Source organism: Myxocyprinus asiaticus, chromosome 19 (assembly GCF_019703515.2).
Source record: "Myxocyprinus asiaticus isolate MX2 ecotype Aquarium Trade chromosome 19, UBuf_Myxa_2, whole genome shotgun sequence".
Lineage (NCBI taxonomy): Eukaryota > Metazoa > Chordata > Actinopteri > Cypriniformes > Catostomidae > Myxocyprinus > Myxocyprinus asiaticus.
The window spans coordinates 45,532,196-45,547,760 of NC_059362.1; the positions used below are offsets into that span (position 1 = coordinate 45,532,196).

The window sequence follows — 15,565 nt, forward strand, 5'->3', positions numbered from 1 at the left end:
CATTAATATCATTAGCTAAAATAAAAATGAAGAAAATCTACATGTGCACTAAATATAGATGTATAACACTCGTATTTTCAATAAATGTTGGATGCTCCAAATGAATTAATCTCTCATATTGTGGTGTATTGGTATTTCTGGTAATATTGGTGTATTCTGTAAAAAATTACCATCCATCTACATAAGAACTTTCATTGGTTGTTTTCATGGCAATCATGCAGGCGGCTGTTTGACCAAATCATAGTGCGCTTGTTGCATGTTTTGATTAAGTGTTGTGCATGTCATCATAACAGAAATGCTTTATGATGCAATGATATAAGAGAATGTTATATGCAATGGTATAAGGGAAAACTAAACCCAACACTGAAACGAGCCAATTCTGAAGTTAAAAACAAAATAAGAACTATACATGAACAATTAAAACGAAACTGGAATTAAAATAAAATGCCAAAATGCAAAATCTAAATAAAAACTAGTGACATTTTCAGAACTATAATAACCCAGGGTACAATTTAATTTAGCAAAACAACAGTACGTACCCGTGTATTGTCAAAATTGCACATGGATTTTATGGCCTGTATATTCCACAAGTTCTTCCCCTCCGCAGAGGCAAATACAATTCTGGAATAACTGTCACCTGTTGAGAGACAACATTTGGTAGTTAAACACTAAAACCAGATGTCCTAAACCTTCCTTTATTGTCCTGCAGGTGGCACATTTGAGCTAATGTTGCCTTGTCTCACTTCTGTAGGATGCATTTTAGACAGACAGACAAACAGAAAGACAGATAGAAAAATAGAAACTAACCCGGTACATCACAAAAGAAACTGTCTTTGCTGAAATCCCACTCGGCTTGTCTTTTCTTTCGGTCATAGTGATCTTCTGACCACCTGTCATCTTGGTGACTGAAACACAGGATAGTATTTGCAAATTAAACAATTTAAGAAATCCTGAACAAAACAAAATGAACAAGTACTCTCAGTGGGATCTGTACTATATAAAGCATGGATCTCTCATGATAAACTAATGGTTTTTTAATGGGAAAAGTTAGGGTATATCTCCGAAATCTTGAGGTTTACAACACACATTCTAATCCCTGTCGGACGTAGATGGCCTCAATGCAATAAATCCCTGACTAACTACTATGAGACAGCATACAATTTCAGTCAGGGCAAACCCTCCTCACATTGTTGCTATTAGAGATGTGCGATTAAAATGACTGTTATCATCTTCATTGACAGAGAGCAGGAATGCTGCTGACAGCACATCCTGTCCCACAGACAGGAAGTCTTTAATCAGGGAGCACATGCGGCGATGTAGCCGTGTCATACAGACACACTCATTCTTATTCAGACAGGTTGTAATGAACTGTAATCAAGCTAACAATGACCTGGATCAGACGAGTCATGATACAGCCAACACAGCTCTCATTACAGAGGCTTTAACCCTCGGAGAGCTAAGATTTCAGGGTGCACTGAGGATCCACGTTTGGCAGTCATCATTCATCAACTGTTTTTCTGGATGAATAAGCATGGGAAAATATGGTTATCAGATAACAAATGGACTCTGTTACCTTTTGGCCTGCTCATCTGCGTATTTGAAGGGGTAGTTGGCCAGTGTTGCTTTGTATCCCGTGTTTTTCACCATGTTATTCCACGTTACAAGTCGTTGGCCTATTGCAGTGCCTCTTGGTTCAAAACCCTAGTTAAGAGAAATGACAACAGTTTATGTCAAAATACAATGGTATTACCATCTGATACTATGGTACAATCCCTACTCTTTATTTCCTAAAGAGAACACAGGAAATATTGCTGCTGCTCACCTGCAGAGGATTTGAGAAGTCCGGCAGGTCAGGCACTAGGATACCGACCAGAGCACAAACGACGATGAGCACAGTACACACCCCCAACACCACCACCGGCCAATCAGCAATGAGCTCTGCATAACTGAAACAGTGAAAGGTTCAAGGAGGATATATATGTATATATATCCTGACCATGATTTTTTATTTATATTAATAGTTATCAAATTTATATTTATATTCAATGTTTTTATTTGTATTAATCTTAAAAAAAAAAAAAAAAAAATCAAATAATAAATATAAAAAAGTTAAATATGAATTTAATATTATTTGTATTAACTCATATTTATATGTAATGTTTTTGAAACATTGTTTCATATTAAATGTATAATATGCAATATTTAAAATGACATTACATTTTCATATTAAATATTTTTATTAATTTATATTCAGTGTTTTAATTTTTTTAATACGTAATATTTGTTACATTTAAAATTATATACACCGATCAGCCACAACATTAAAACCACCTGTCTAATATTGTGTAGGTCCCCCTCGTGCCGCCAAAACAGCACCAACCCGCATCTAAAAATAGCATTCAGAGATTATATTCTTCTCACCACAATTGTACAGAGTGGTTATCTGAGTTACTGTAGACTCTGTCAGACGGGCTGGTTTGAGTATTTCTGTAACTGCTGATCTCCTGGGATTTTCACACACAACAGTCTCTAGAATTTACTCCAAATGGTGCCAAAAACAAAAAAACATCCAGTGAGCAGCAGTTCTGTGGACGGAAACACCTTGTTGATGAGAGAGTTCAACAGAGAATGACCAGACTGGTTTGAACTGACAAAGTCTACGGTAACTCAGATAACCGCTCTGTACAATTGTGCTGAGAAGAATATCATCTCTGAATGCTATTTTTAGATGCGGGTTGGTGCTGTTTTGGCAGCATGAGGGGGACCTACACAATATTAGGCAGGTGCTTTTAATGTTGTGGCTGATCGTTGTGTGTGTGTGTGTGTATATATATATTTACTGTCTATGATTTTTCATTTATATTAATAGTTTTTATTAATTTATATTCAATGTTTTTATTTTTAATATAAATAAATAGTTAAATATTAATTCAATATTAAAATCTATTTTTTCATATTAAATATTTGAATTAATTTATATTTAATGTTTTTATTTGAAACATTGTTTCATTTTAAATATAAAATTAATATTTAAAATTTTTATTTTCCAATTTTAATTTAATTTTATTAATTTATATTCAGTGTTTTTATTTTTTATCATATGTAATATTTTTCACATTAAATATTCAATATAAACTAAGTTAAATAGTAAATTAATATTAAAATGTGATTTTTTTTTATATTAAATATTTCTACTGATTTATATTTACATTCAATATTTTTATATATATATATATTAAACTTTTTTCATATTAAACGCAAAAAAAAAAAAATACGCTTGTGTTAATTTGACAATTTAATCCTCATCTAAATCACAGCAATAAATGGAGAGGATAAGATTAAACAAAGTATCATTTTACATTTTTTGAAGACGCTTTCTGAAGTCGCCACCATGATCCTATGGGGGTTGATGTCATGTTGCTAAGGTGTTCTGAGTGGTTGCTAGTATTATGTTACCTGTATTGTTCTGCACATTGCTTTAAACATGTTTATCAGTCTTCTTTAGGTGCAAAACATGCAGTGGAAAAAAAATTCTGAGAGCAGTTATTTTCTTAATTGGATCCCTTTTGTCCACTACAATTTAGATAAGTGCTTATAAGTCTTATGTCTAGAAATAATTCAAAGATAGAAACAGCAATCTTACCTTTTGGGAAACCGAAAGGGCCTTGGAGGGCTGAAAAAAAAAACAAACAAAAAAAACATTTTACAAAGGATAAACTAGGATTAGATTTAAGAGCCAAACAGTCAATTAAAACCGCCTATGTGTGGAGAGACTTTTTTTCTTCACGAAAACACCTTATGTAGCGTAGATCATTCCAGCAGTATCAATGTTTTTTAAATAAAAACCATCATACGTGTGCAATACTGGGAGCTCTGTGTTGAATATACACCCATTGCACATCTGCTTATAATCAGGAATATGTACCTACATACACATAATATACAGATGCATTAATGGCTGTTAGAGATCAAAATGATCTGCTACTATTCCATAGTAAATACGGTTGATACTGTAATTGTATTTTGTTGTATTGCTGTATTGTACCGGTTCTGAACTGGTGGGTTGCAGTTCTGTTGTGATACATTTCTGGACAGCAAGGAATAAAACAATGCTAAATGCACATAAAATACAACCAACCATACAATCGTGCATAGTTAAAAAGGGAGAGGAAAACGCCTCAAATATCTTTTGTTGTTGACACCAAAGGCCCTGCATCCAAATAAACTTGGTATTTCGGCACAAATTCACCTGACACTTGCTACTGTAATATAAAAAAGAATTTACATTAATGTCAAATAATAAACAAAAATAGTTACATATTAATTATTAAAATGTATTTATTTTTTCATATTAAATATTTGTATTAATTCATATTTATATTTAATGTATTTAACACATTAAATATAAAATATCATATGAAATTAATATTTAAATGACATAATTTTCATTTAAACATTTTTATTAATTTATATTCAGTGTTTTAATTTGTATTAATATGTAATATTTTTACATTCAATTTGATATACATTTACTGTCCATGATTTTTCATTTATATTAATAGTTTTTATTAATTTATATTTATATTCGATGTCTTTATTTTTTTATTAATATATACAAAAAAATTCATATCATAAATTACATATTTAAATGTATTTTTCATATTAAATAATTGTATTAATTAATATTTATAATTAATGTTTTTATTTAAATTATTTGAAACAATGTTTCAAATTAAATATAAAATATATAATATATAATTAATATTTAAAGTTACATACAGCTAATACTAATACAATATTTAGCCAAGTGTTTGTTCTATGCGTTCGTCTTATTTTCCTATTCAGACATTGTAATTATTTCGCAAATTGTTGGTCTTACGTAGTTCACCGATATCGTAATACAGGTGCATCTCAATAAATTAGAATGTCGTGGAAAAGTTCATTTATTTCAGTAATTCAACTCAAATTGTGAAACTCGTGTATTAAATAAATTCAATGCACACAGACTGAAGTAGTTTAAGTCTTTGGTTCTTTTAATTGTGATGATTTTGGCTCACATTTAACAAAACCCACCAATTCACTATCTCAAAAAATTAGAATACATCATAAGACCAATAAAAAAAACATTTTTAGTGAATTGTTGGCCTTCTGGAAAGTATGTTCATTTACTGTATATGTACTCAATACTTGGTAGGGGCTCCTTTTGCTTTAATTACTGCCTCAATTCGGCGTGGCATGGAGGTGATCAGTTTGTGGCACTGCTGAGGTGGTATGGAAGCCCAGGTTTCTTTGACAGTGGCCTTCAGCTCATCTGCATTTTTTGGTCTCTTGTTTCTCATTTTCCTCTTGACAATACCCCATAGATTCTCTATGGGGTTCAGGTCTGGTGAGTTTGCTGGCCAGTCAAGCACACCAACACCATGGTCATTTAACCAACTTTTGGTGCTTTTGGCAGTGTGGGCAGGTGCCAATTCCTGCTGGAAAATGAAATCAGCATCTTTAAAAAGCTGGTCAGCAGAAGGAAGCATGAAGTGCTCCAAAATTTCTTGGTAAATGGGTGCAGTGACTTTGGTTTTCAAAAAACACAATGGACCAACACCAGCAGATGACATTGCACCCCAAATCATCACAGACTGTGGAAACTTAACACTGGACTTCAAGCAACTTGGGCTATGAGCTTCTCCACCCTTCCTCCAGACTCTAGGACCTTGGTTTCCAAATGAAATACAAAACTTGCTCTCATCTGAAAAGAGGACTTTGGACCACTGGGCAACAGTCCAGTTCTTCTTCTCCTTAGCCCAGGTAAGACGCCTCTGACGTTGTCTGTGGTTCAGGAGTGGCTTAACAAGAGGAATACGACAACTGTAGCCAAATTCCTTGACACGTCTGTGTGTGGTGGCTCTTGATGCCTTGACCCCAGCCTCAGTCCATTCCTTGTGAAGTTCACCCAAATTCTTGAATCGATTTTGCTTGACAATCATAAGGCTGCGGTTCTCTCGGTTGGTTGTGCATCTTTTTCTTCCACACTTTTTCCTTCCACTCAACTTTCTGTTAACATGCTTGGATACAGCACTCTGTGAACAGCCAGCTTCTTTGGCAATGAATGTTTGTGGCTTACCCTCCTTGTGAAGGGTGTCAATGATTGTCTTCCTGCAATGAACTGTCAGATCAGCAGTCTTCCCCATGATTGTGTAGCCTAGTGAACCAAACTGAGAGACCATTTTGAAGGCTCAGGAAACCTTTGCAGGTGTTTTGAGTTGATTAGCTGATTGGCATGTCACCATATTCTAATTTTTTGAGATAGTGAATTGGTGGGTTTTTGTTAAATGTGAGCCAAAATCATCACAATTAAAAGAACCAAAGACTTAAACTACTTCAGTCTGTGTGCATTGAATTTATTTAATACACGAGTTTCACAATTTGAGTTGAATTACTGAAATAAATGAACTTTTCCACGACATTCTAATTTATTGAGATGCACCTGTACATTTCAGTGATTGATTTGAATGACATCTTTGTTTACTGATGTTCAATAAACATATTTTGTGACTGTATTGTGTCCCCAATATAAACTATGAAGCAAAACTAGTTTAAAGCCACTGGTATTGTGGTCTATGGCACAATAGCTGTCCATCTTAAAGTTCTGTGCTGTACAAAGAGATATCTCTAGATATGGCTCAGGTCGTTCCTTCAGTGTAAATCTATGAATTATATTTTTTGATTTCAATGCAAAATATTCAGATATTTGCAAATATACAAGTATTTCATGTCTCGATTGCATCATTCACAGTATGTCATGGATGTTGGAAGTTGCTGCAGAGCTCTTTTGGCGCACTTTGTTTGCCGTGATTCTCTGATTGGTGGATGATTCTCTGCAGGATCATGGGTAGTGTAGTTCTTAAACACAAATTGTGCAATTAAACTTTTTTTTTTTTATTAAGTTGAAATAACGTGGACTGACGGTTTCAATAGAAGCATGCACCCTTGATTAACAACTTAGGAGCTCTCGGTTGGTCTGTCTTTGAAGGTTTATAAGTTATTGTTAAAACTCAATTAGTCTATGGAGAAAATTAATGGGATTTTACTTATGGAACCAGACTGTTGCACTCTACAGCAAATGCCACTAACAACAAATCAGTTACAAATGATAAGGCAGCTCATCTCTGAAGAACCACGATGACAACCAATTAAATTGTTTTCTTCAACAAATATTACCAAGTGGTGGGAGCAGTAGGGTCACAAGGCCAAGAGGTGGCTGTAATTGTCACCCTCTTCATCTTAAAAGGAAATCCATGGAATGCTATAATTGGTGGTTGCTATGGCACTGAGAGTCACAGATGAACAAAAGCCACTAGCAAGAATTTTTCACCACGGGGCGACTTCTGGAGAGGCCGTAAATCCCTTTAAGTTCAGCGGACACGTTAATACAACAACCAGATGTTGTAACGGCGCAGGCTTTGAAGCATCTGCATATTCTGCACAAGGTGAGTCAATTTAGACTTTAAAAACAGAGAGGTGCACACCCTTTCAGTACAATCAAGAGCAAAGTACACGCAGACAGCCGATAATCAAACAACCAAACTCGAAAGCAAATAACAAGGACCAGATTTCCTTCACTTCCTGTAAAAATGTGGCAAAGCCAAGAGAAAGAGTCTGATGATTTATATAGTGTGCTATCAGCAAATGGTCCATATTTGGGACTGTGGAATTCAGGGGCATGTGCGAGAGATCGTCCAAAATGGTACAACATTTATGAGATATTGGGATGGATTATTTCACTCGAGTACAACAGATATTGAAAAGCATCTGGGCGTTTCTTCATGCAACTTGGGGAGTTTTTTTTGTTAAACATTTGGATGTGTGCAACTTTTGTCTGATTGCTTAAAAGGGTAATAAAAACATTTAACCCCAAGGACAAATGCCACTAATGAGGACTAATACTTTAAACATTACAGACGACAACGAGATAATCTGAAAACCGAGGCGCTCAGTTTTGTGGATAAATGTTGTTCTAAGAAACAGACCGAAATGTTTATGGATCAAGAGGTTAATTAAAAATGAAAATACATGGTAGTCGGGTTAAACAAGAGAGCGCTGACATGGGATGAACTGGAAACAGAGGGAGTGTTGGTCAGAGGTCAAGGAGGGGGCAGGAAAACAGGGCGGGGCTTGAAAACAGAGATGTTTTAAAAGACGTTCAAGTTCAGGCAGGAACAATTACTGTCAACCACGTTGATTACTCACACTTGATCAAACCGTATGGGGAATGTGTTGGTCTACTTTACTGAAGAGAAATCTGAGAAAACAACGCACTGTATCACAATGAATGTTCTTCAACTGTAAAACTTTTAAACTTTCAGATTAATACAAAGTAAGCCAGAAGAAAGAAAGTGAAACTTTGTAAAACTCATCATAGATTTATACTACCTTGTATGTAAACACTGAATTAAAAAAACAAACAAAAAAAGTCATGATGTAAAATTAAGAAATGTTTAAGATTCTGAACTATTTCTCTTTCACTAATCGAATTTTTGACTTTTTGTACAGAAGATCAGATTTCTTTGCTTCCATTTGGAAAATTATATGTTAAAGCTGTGTTAAAATACTTTATATCCCAGCTTAACATGCAGAGACAGCTATAAGTAAGCCATGCATGAGTTAATTTTCTCAAAAACTGTAAATACTGTCTCTATGGCACTATAAACATTCTTGTGTTTGTTTTAAGCGACCCGCTTAGACCCGCGCCAACAACATTACTTAACCAATGGTGCCTTTGTATTCACTTCTGAACACTGGTTGGAGTAGGGCAGAACCTTTGTGATGTATCCGCCCGGAGTCATTACACTGACACAAACACACACAACAGCGAATCGTGTCAATAATCAAGTGATTGAGAAAGGACCTTCTAACGCTATTTGTTGTACAAAACAAGCCCAGATGGGACAGAAATAAAGTATTTTTCAGCCTATGAATGGCACATTTTAATTACCACAGAAGCACATCAAGTCTTAACTATCACGAAAACACAGAATGACATGTTGGCTGCAAGCGCTTTTCATGTGGAGTTCAAAGAGGTGCATGCCGCTGGCGTTGCCGCCCTGGTGCGAATCATGAACGCAGCTTCACGATTGCTGTAGCAAAGCAGATAGCCACAGTGTGCCGGCCGATTAATATTGTGGAGGAGTTTTAGAAATGTAATGCCCATTATAATGAATATGCAACCTAAGTGGGGATAAGTTCTTTCAATTAGTCAAACTCACACTTAGACTTTGGTAAACGTTTAATGTTACTTGAATTGGTGCCATTTTAGTGCATTTCTATCTTTATACTGTAAAAAGTTTTGTTTGGAAACTGTTAATATAGCATTATATAGTTACATATTGTTTTGTTTTCTTTCCTAAGGAAACAAAAGCATTTTGACAGGAAAATAAGTAAATATAGAGTCAAATTTCAACACTTTGAAAATCTACTACTGTAAACATAACTTCAGCCCTACTGCTAACCTCAGCCTGAAAATTCTCAAAAATTCTAGTTTGCCAAATGTTTTGTTTTTCTTTGAGTTAAACTGAGGATCTATGTACAGCGGGGATCTTAGGGGGCGGGACTATCTGACAGTTAGAACAACTGCAGACGAGGGCTGTATTCGGAAAGCTGTTTGAAAACATTGTTTATTTTTGCAATTTTGCAGTTCGGTGGTGCCAGTGCCACAGAAATTACATACTTCAACTTTAATGAAAGTTATAAGGCGTTACATTTTTTTGGCTAGTTTGCTGCCTTTACATTATTAAAAGTATTTAAAAAAATTTTTTTTTTTTTTAACTCGTGTGTTTAGTGTTTATTTAATATAACAAAGGTAAAGCTCAATTTATTGTGATGTCAATAGCTAAATAATCTGTAATTTAGTTCTAAATGCCACAATTATACCACATAATATTGTTTAATATTTGTATACATTTTTAAGACATTCTGAAATTCTTGTTAATTTGTTTTCATTTTTAACTGAAGTTATGATGATGGTAATATTTGTAATTAAAAATGTTAATTAAATTAGACAAATTCAAAACAGATTCATTTTCACTCAAGGTCCCCCGCTGTACATAAATCCTCAATTTAGCTACTCAAAGAAAAACAAAACATTTTGCAAACTAGCAAACTAGCTGAGATTAGCAATAGGGCTGAAATTATGTTACAGTAGTACTGTCAGTCGATTACAATTTTTTAATAGCAATGAATCCAGGGGGCCTGGGTAGCTCAGCGAGTAAAGACTATCACCCCTGGAGTCGCTAGTTCGAATCCAGGGCGTGCTGAGTGACTCCAGCCAGGTCTCCTAAGCAACCAAATTGGCCCGGTTGCTAGGGAGGGTAGACTCACATGGGGTAACCTCCTCGTGGTCGCTATGATGTGGTTCTCGCTATCGATGGGGCACGTGGTTGTGCGTGGATGACGCGGAGAATAGCGTGAAGCCTCCACACGCGCTACGTCTCCACGGTAACATGCTCAACAAGCCACGTGATAAGATGCACGGATTGACGGTCTCAGACGCGGAGGCAACAGAGTCACTACGCCACCATAAGGACTTAGAGCGCATTGGGAATTGGGGAGAAAAAAAAATGATATATATATAGCGATTATTAGTTAATCATGATTTATCACCAATTTTCAAAGTGATGAAATTTGACTCTAAATTTGTGTCAGGCGTCAACGCCAGCATGAAGCAGCGCTTTGAACTCCACATGAAAAAGCACTTGCAGGCAAAAATTTGCCATTCTGCATTTTCGTAATGGTTAAGACTTGACGTGCTAATATGGTAATTAAATTGCGCCTTAAAGAGGCTTCAAAGTACTTAATTATCTGTCCCATCTAGGCTTGTTTTGTACAACAAAAAGCGTTAAGAGGTCCTTCTTCATTACTTGATTATTGACACGAATCGCTGTTGTGTGTGTGTGTGTGTGCACGTGTTGTGTGTCAGTGTAAGACTCCGGGCTGACAAATCACAAAGGTTCTGCCCTACTCCAACCAGTGTTCAGAACTCACACAGAGGTGATTAAAATGTCAGAATCTAATGTCAAATCTGTAAATGTTTTAATTACGATTAAGGAAAAAATGACGCGTTAAACGTATTAATCGTATGCATTAACACGTTAATTTTGACAGCTCTGGTTTACTATATTTATTTGGTCTTGCTTTAATCTTACACTCTTAAAAGAGTGTTCCGGGTTTAATTTAAGTTCAGCTTAATTGATGGAATTTGTGGAATAATTATTTTTTACGGTTATCAACATGGACACATCCCTCGTTATTAAAAAAAAAAAAAACGTTTACAGATTGACCCCATTGACTTCCATATAAGTGTTGCAATGTAACCCAGATTTTTGCTTTATTTTGTAAATAAATGCGGGCTGGGTTTATCATTTTTTGTGGTAATCTACATTATGCCACAAATGCTGTTGATTGAGTTTAACTTGTATTGAACCCCGAATATTCCTGACTGAAAACCCACAACACATCTGAATCTGTGATTGATGAGCACACATGTATCTGTTCAACTGTAGAAATGTTGAAGGCTCAATCCACGAGTGCCGCGAGGTCGTAGGGTCAACTCCTGATATCTTCACATTCTTTGCTTTGACATGCGTGGATATATGGACTCAAAGGAGGCAGATTTCAACACTGTGGCCAATAGTTACAAGCTGTCCAAGACATGTCTTCATTATCTATTGGTCTCCCAGTGCAAGTATTCTGCAACTAAACCTCCGGCCAGTCACAAACGCTGGAATGCAGAGTAAGCACTACATGCTTTGAAATATATGATACACTGTGATTCTTGGGAGAGCCTGGAGGCCTTCACTCTAATTAACACATTTTTGGCACTCAAAGTTAAAATGACTTAAATACATCAAAACAGGAATCAGCATAGGACTGCACAATTAATCGAAAACGTAATTGAGATTATGATTACGGATGCATCGACTGCAAAACTGATGATTAACGGTGCAGTTTCTATTTACAACGTGTTTTTGCAGCATACAATTAAAAAAAAAAGTGAATCACAGTTTTGATGTGCTACTAAGTACACCAATGTGAAGTTGATTACTGATTAAACAGCAACATGTGACATGATGTTGAACAATTAAGTATTTGATTTAACTTCTATTAATCGACATTAATAATTGCGATTACATTATCAAAGGGTATAATCGGTTATTATGATTTTTGTTCCAGTTGTGCTGCCCTACTGCAGCATAAATGCGACATTAATGCTAAATTAAGAAGTCTACATTACAGACCATTGTTTTGTTTTTTTTTGCACTGTGACATTATTTTCAGGAAACTTATGTACATTTTACCCCCCAATTTTTTTATTTTTTTTTATATATATATATTTTACTTGTTCTATTCCCTTTGTTTTCAATGATGATTCTCATTATTGTAACATATGAATTTTTAAAAAGTATAACATTAAAAAAGATGAAGCTTTACACTGATTTTTATTTATTTATTAAAATTGGCAAAAATGAAAGGCTGTACACAAAGGGAGTATATCGTCCTGAGACCCAAGCGTGACTGCTGTGTGCATTTTCCATTTCCCTTTTTGATTTTTGTAATTAGTAGCACCTAATTAACAATTAAAGCAAAAAACAATTATTTTTCTAGAGCAAATATGCTAAAAATGAATGTCCACATATGTGGACAGCGAGACTACATTGTGAAATTAAGCTACAAGCTGTAAACTATAACAAGTCAGATTTTTTTTCATCAAATTGTTTATTATGTTTCCAGGAGTGTTGATTATTCATGTTTTTGAGACGTTACAGATATTACATCAGAAATTAGCATAATTAATTCTGATTCAAAGTAATGTCCAGCATCATCCAATCACTGTCAACCATGTTAAAATAAAATGATACATTATAAATTCTGAATCTATGTACTGATTATCATTGTCCCATGTCTGTCAAACATGTTGAGTGATCCAAACATCATCTGCAGCCTGAAACTGAACTTTTGATCAGATTTTAGGAGTGAATGCACTTAACTGCATAGAGAGCTATAGGATGCTCCCTTGCTCCCTATTTAGTGAATGACTTAACCTCCAGTGTGCTGTCTGTCTGCACTGGTCTCAGAACAGTTTGAAATGCACCTTATTTTCATCATAACTCCATATAAAGCTTCTGAAAGACACATTTTTCAGCTTTTGTATGAACTCATTTATTCTCAATGTGATAATACACAGTAAATATAAGAATGCATTTACTAATGTTCATGAATAGAACCGTACTGCACAGTGATAACAAAATAATGAAATTATGAAGTGAAATGACCCACAGATGTGTTAGAGTTGAACATGTTTTATTCTGCTTTTGAGGAAATGTGGTGCCAGTGTACACGTATGTGGACATCATGTTTATCAGCGCGCTGACGCGTGAAAAATGAACGGATTGTTTAAAGCGGCATATCACATATCAAATGAAACTACAGACTCTCTTCTTTACAACCAAACAGGTTTCAATAAAATAACTTGAAGAGATTTCTTACCAGAGGCACTTTTGTTGGCGCTGCATCCGTAGGAGCGCTTCAAGGAAATCAACATCATGTTATTGTGTCACATGACTCGGGGCGCCAGAAGTTTAACCCTTAAATGACAGTCTAAAGTCTTGTGAACTGTATTCAGTCGGTTTTTATTCATTATAAAATATAGCAAATTATATAGCAAAATCAAAATACAACATCCACGCATGTGAACGCGGGGGTCGCAGGAGGGTATAAATACTTTTTATAAAAACAATTTAAATAACATATACATTTTTCACATTGCGGTAATGAGAACTAGTGGGTAAAATGTCAAATAATGTCACTATGTAAAAAATCTTAAAGGCCCTAAAAAAGGTTTTATTTTCACCAGTATATGTCAAATATAATTTCTTATTGGTTTCTTTTGATTTTGAGTAAAACAGGACCAGGACATTTTGACAGGTTTCGTGAGAATCACTCCAAAGTACTATATATATATATATATAGACATATTGTGTGAATTAAGGATTATTTATTTTAGGGTAGCTTGCTCAATCTTAAGCTTTTTTTTTGTCTTAAAGCAAATAAACACTAAAAACATTTTAAGATATAACTACCAAACTTTGCATATTTTAGCAATTTTATTAGTCTTAAAAGGCAGATAACTAGACAAAACAACACTTTAAAATAACTTTCATTAACATATCATTAACAAACGTTATTTCATTATGTAATTCTCAACATAGATAGCATGTGCGGCTTGCTGTTGATTACCACAATAAAGAATAAATATCGACTTGTAAATTAGATTGTATAAACAAAAAAAAATCAACAAATATATGAACAGAAATGCACTTATGATGGAAGTCTATTACACGTTAATATTAGTATTAGTATTATTTTCTATGAAAATCGACAGATTGTCACATCTGTTTAAAAGCTAATCCCAGAACATTCATTTAATTTGCATTCAAATGCCATGCAAGTTTGATTAAAATATTTATGTGCACATATTATTAATGACTTAATGAAAGTTTTCAATTGAGCACTACAGCAGTTCTGTACTTAATCAATATTGCAATGACATTAACATTTGTGCGGTGGACTAGTCAAACAGCTGAAATCACTGGCATTTTGCCACAAGTCTCAAGGATCGTTTCATTCAGCTCTTGGAGTGTGTAAATAGCGACAGTGACTGTGCTTTGATATCAAGCATGTCTAGACATGTGCCAAACTCATTTAGAGAACAGCAAACCCCAGGCGGAGATGTAGCTTCAGCAAACAGCATTTAACATCAGCCAGGATCTAATCCTGCAAAATAAACCTTTTATTGAACATTCTCATTCTAAAGAGCATTTGACTGAAATATTGTATATTTTTAATGTGTTAATGATCTTTTAAGCGTATACTAGCCTATAGATGGCTTCTAAACACAAAACTCCCAATTTAGATTTAACATTAAATCTAAATTTGAACCTAAAATTCTGATGTTTATTTATTTATTTTTTAAGTCTATGGACACTTAATGTGTCAACTACTCATATTAGCCTAATGCATATTTATTTGCAGGTCACAGTATGTAAAAACCCAGACACAAAGCCAGACAGTACGGTTTCATACCCCATGAGTTTAAAGACACACGTCTTATGAATAACTTCACAAGCTCTACCTTTAGAGAGGGCGTAAGTGGACTGAGAGGTAGAGAGAAAGTTCGGCTTTACTGTGAGACAGGAAAACACAAGGAAGAGAGGAAATTAAAGGAGAGGACAGGAAATTAGCTGAGACAGGTAAGAGGGTAAGACATAGAGATGGAAAGACAGACTGACAGACATCTGGAAAATATTCAGTATGTGAAGTTCTTAACAGAGCAAGTGCGCGTGACGCAAACGTTGCTATCAGCACAGTATGCACCGATGGCGCGCAAAGTCGGGGAATGTTTGCATGTCTACAAGGCTAAAGGCGACCGATAGTGGATTTTGCCAATACCAATAACTAAGGTGGTGGAAAAGGCCAATAACCAATTAATTGGCCGACAGATTCTAAAATCGTTATA

General features: G+C 34.9%; 1 protein-coding gene across 2 annotated transcripts in view; it reads right to left on the bottom strand.

Moving 5' to 3' along the window:
• The window catches only part of LOC127409601 (protein dispatched homolog 1-like), an 85,707-nt gene that overhangs the window by 6,832 nt on the left and 63,310 nt on the right, over positions 1 to 15,565 (bottom strand). For both annotated transcript variants that reach the window (XM_051644270.1, XM_051644271.1), the window contains exons 3-7: positions 3,644 to 3,673; positions 1,823 to 1,946; positions 1,574 to 1,701; positions 808 to 905; positions 540 to 637 (exon numbers count right to left, since the gene is read on the bottom strand). In XM_051644270.1, coding sequence (XP_051500230.1) covers positions 540 to 637; positions 808 to 905; positions 1,574 to 1,701; positions 1,823 to 1,946; positions 3,644 to 3,673 — 478 coding nt within the window. The remainder of the gene's footprint in view (positions 1 to 539; positions 638 to 807; positions 906 to 1,573; positions 1,702 to 1,822; positions 1,947 to 3,643; positions 3,674 to 15,565) is intronic.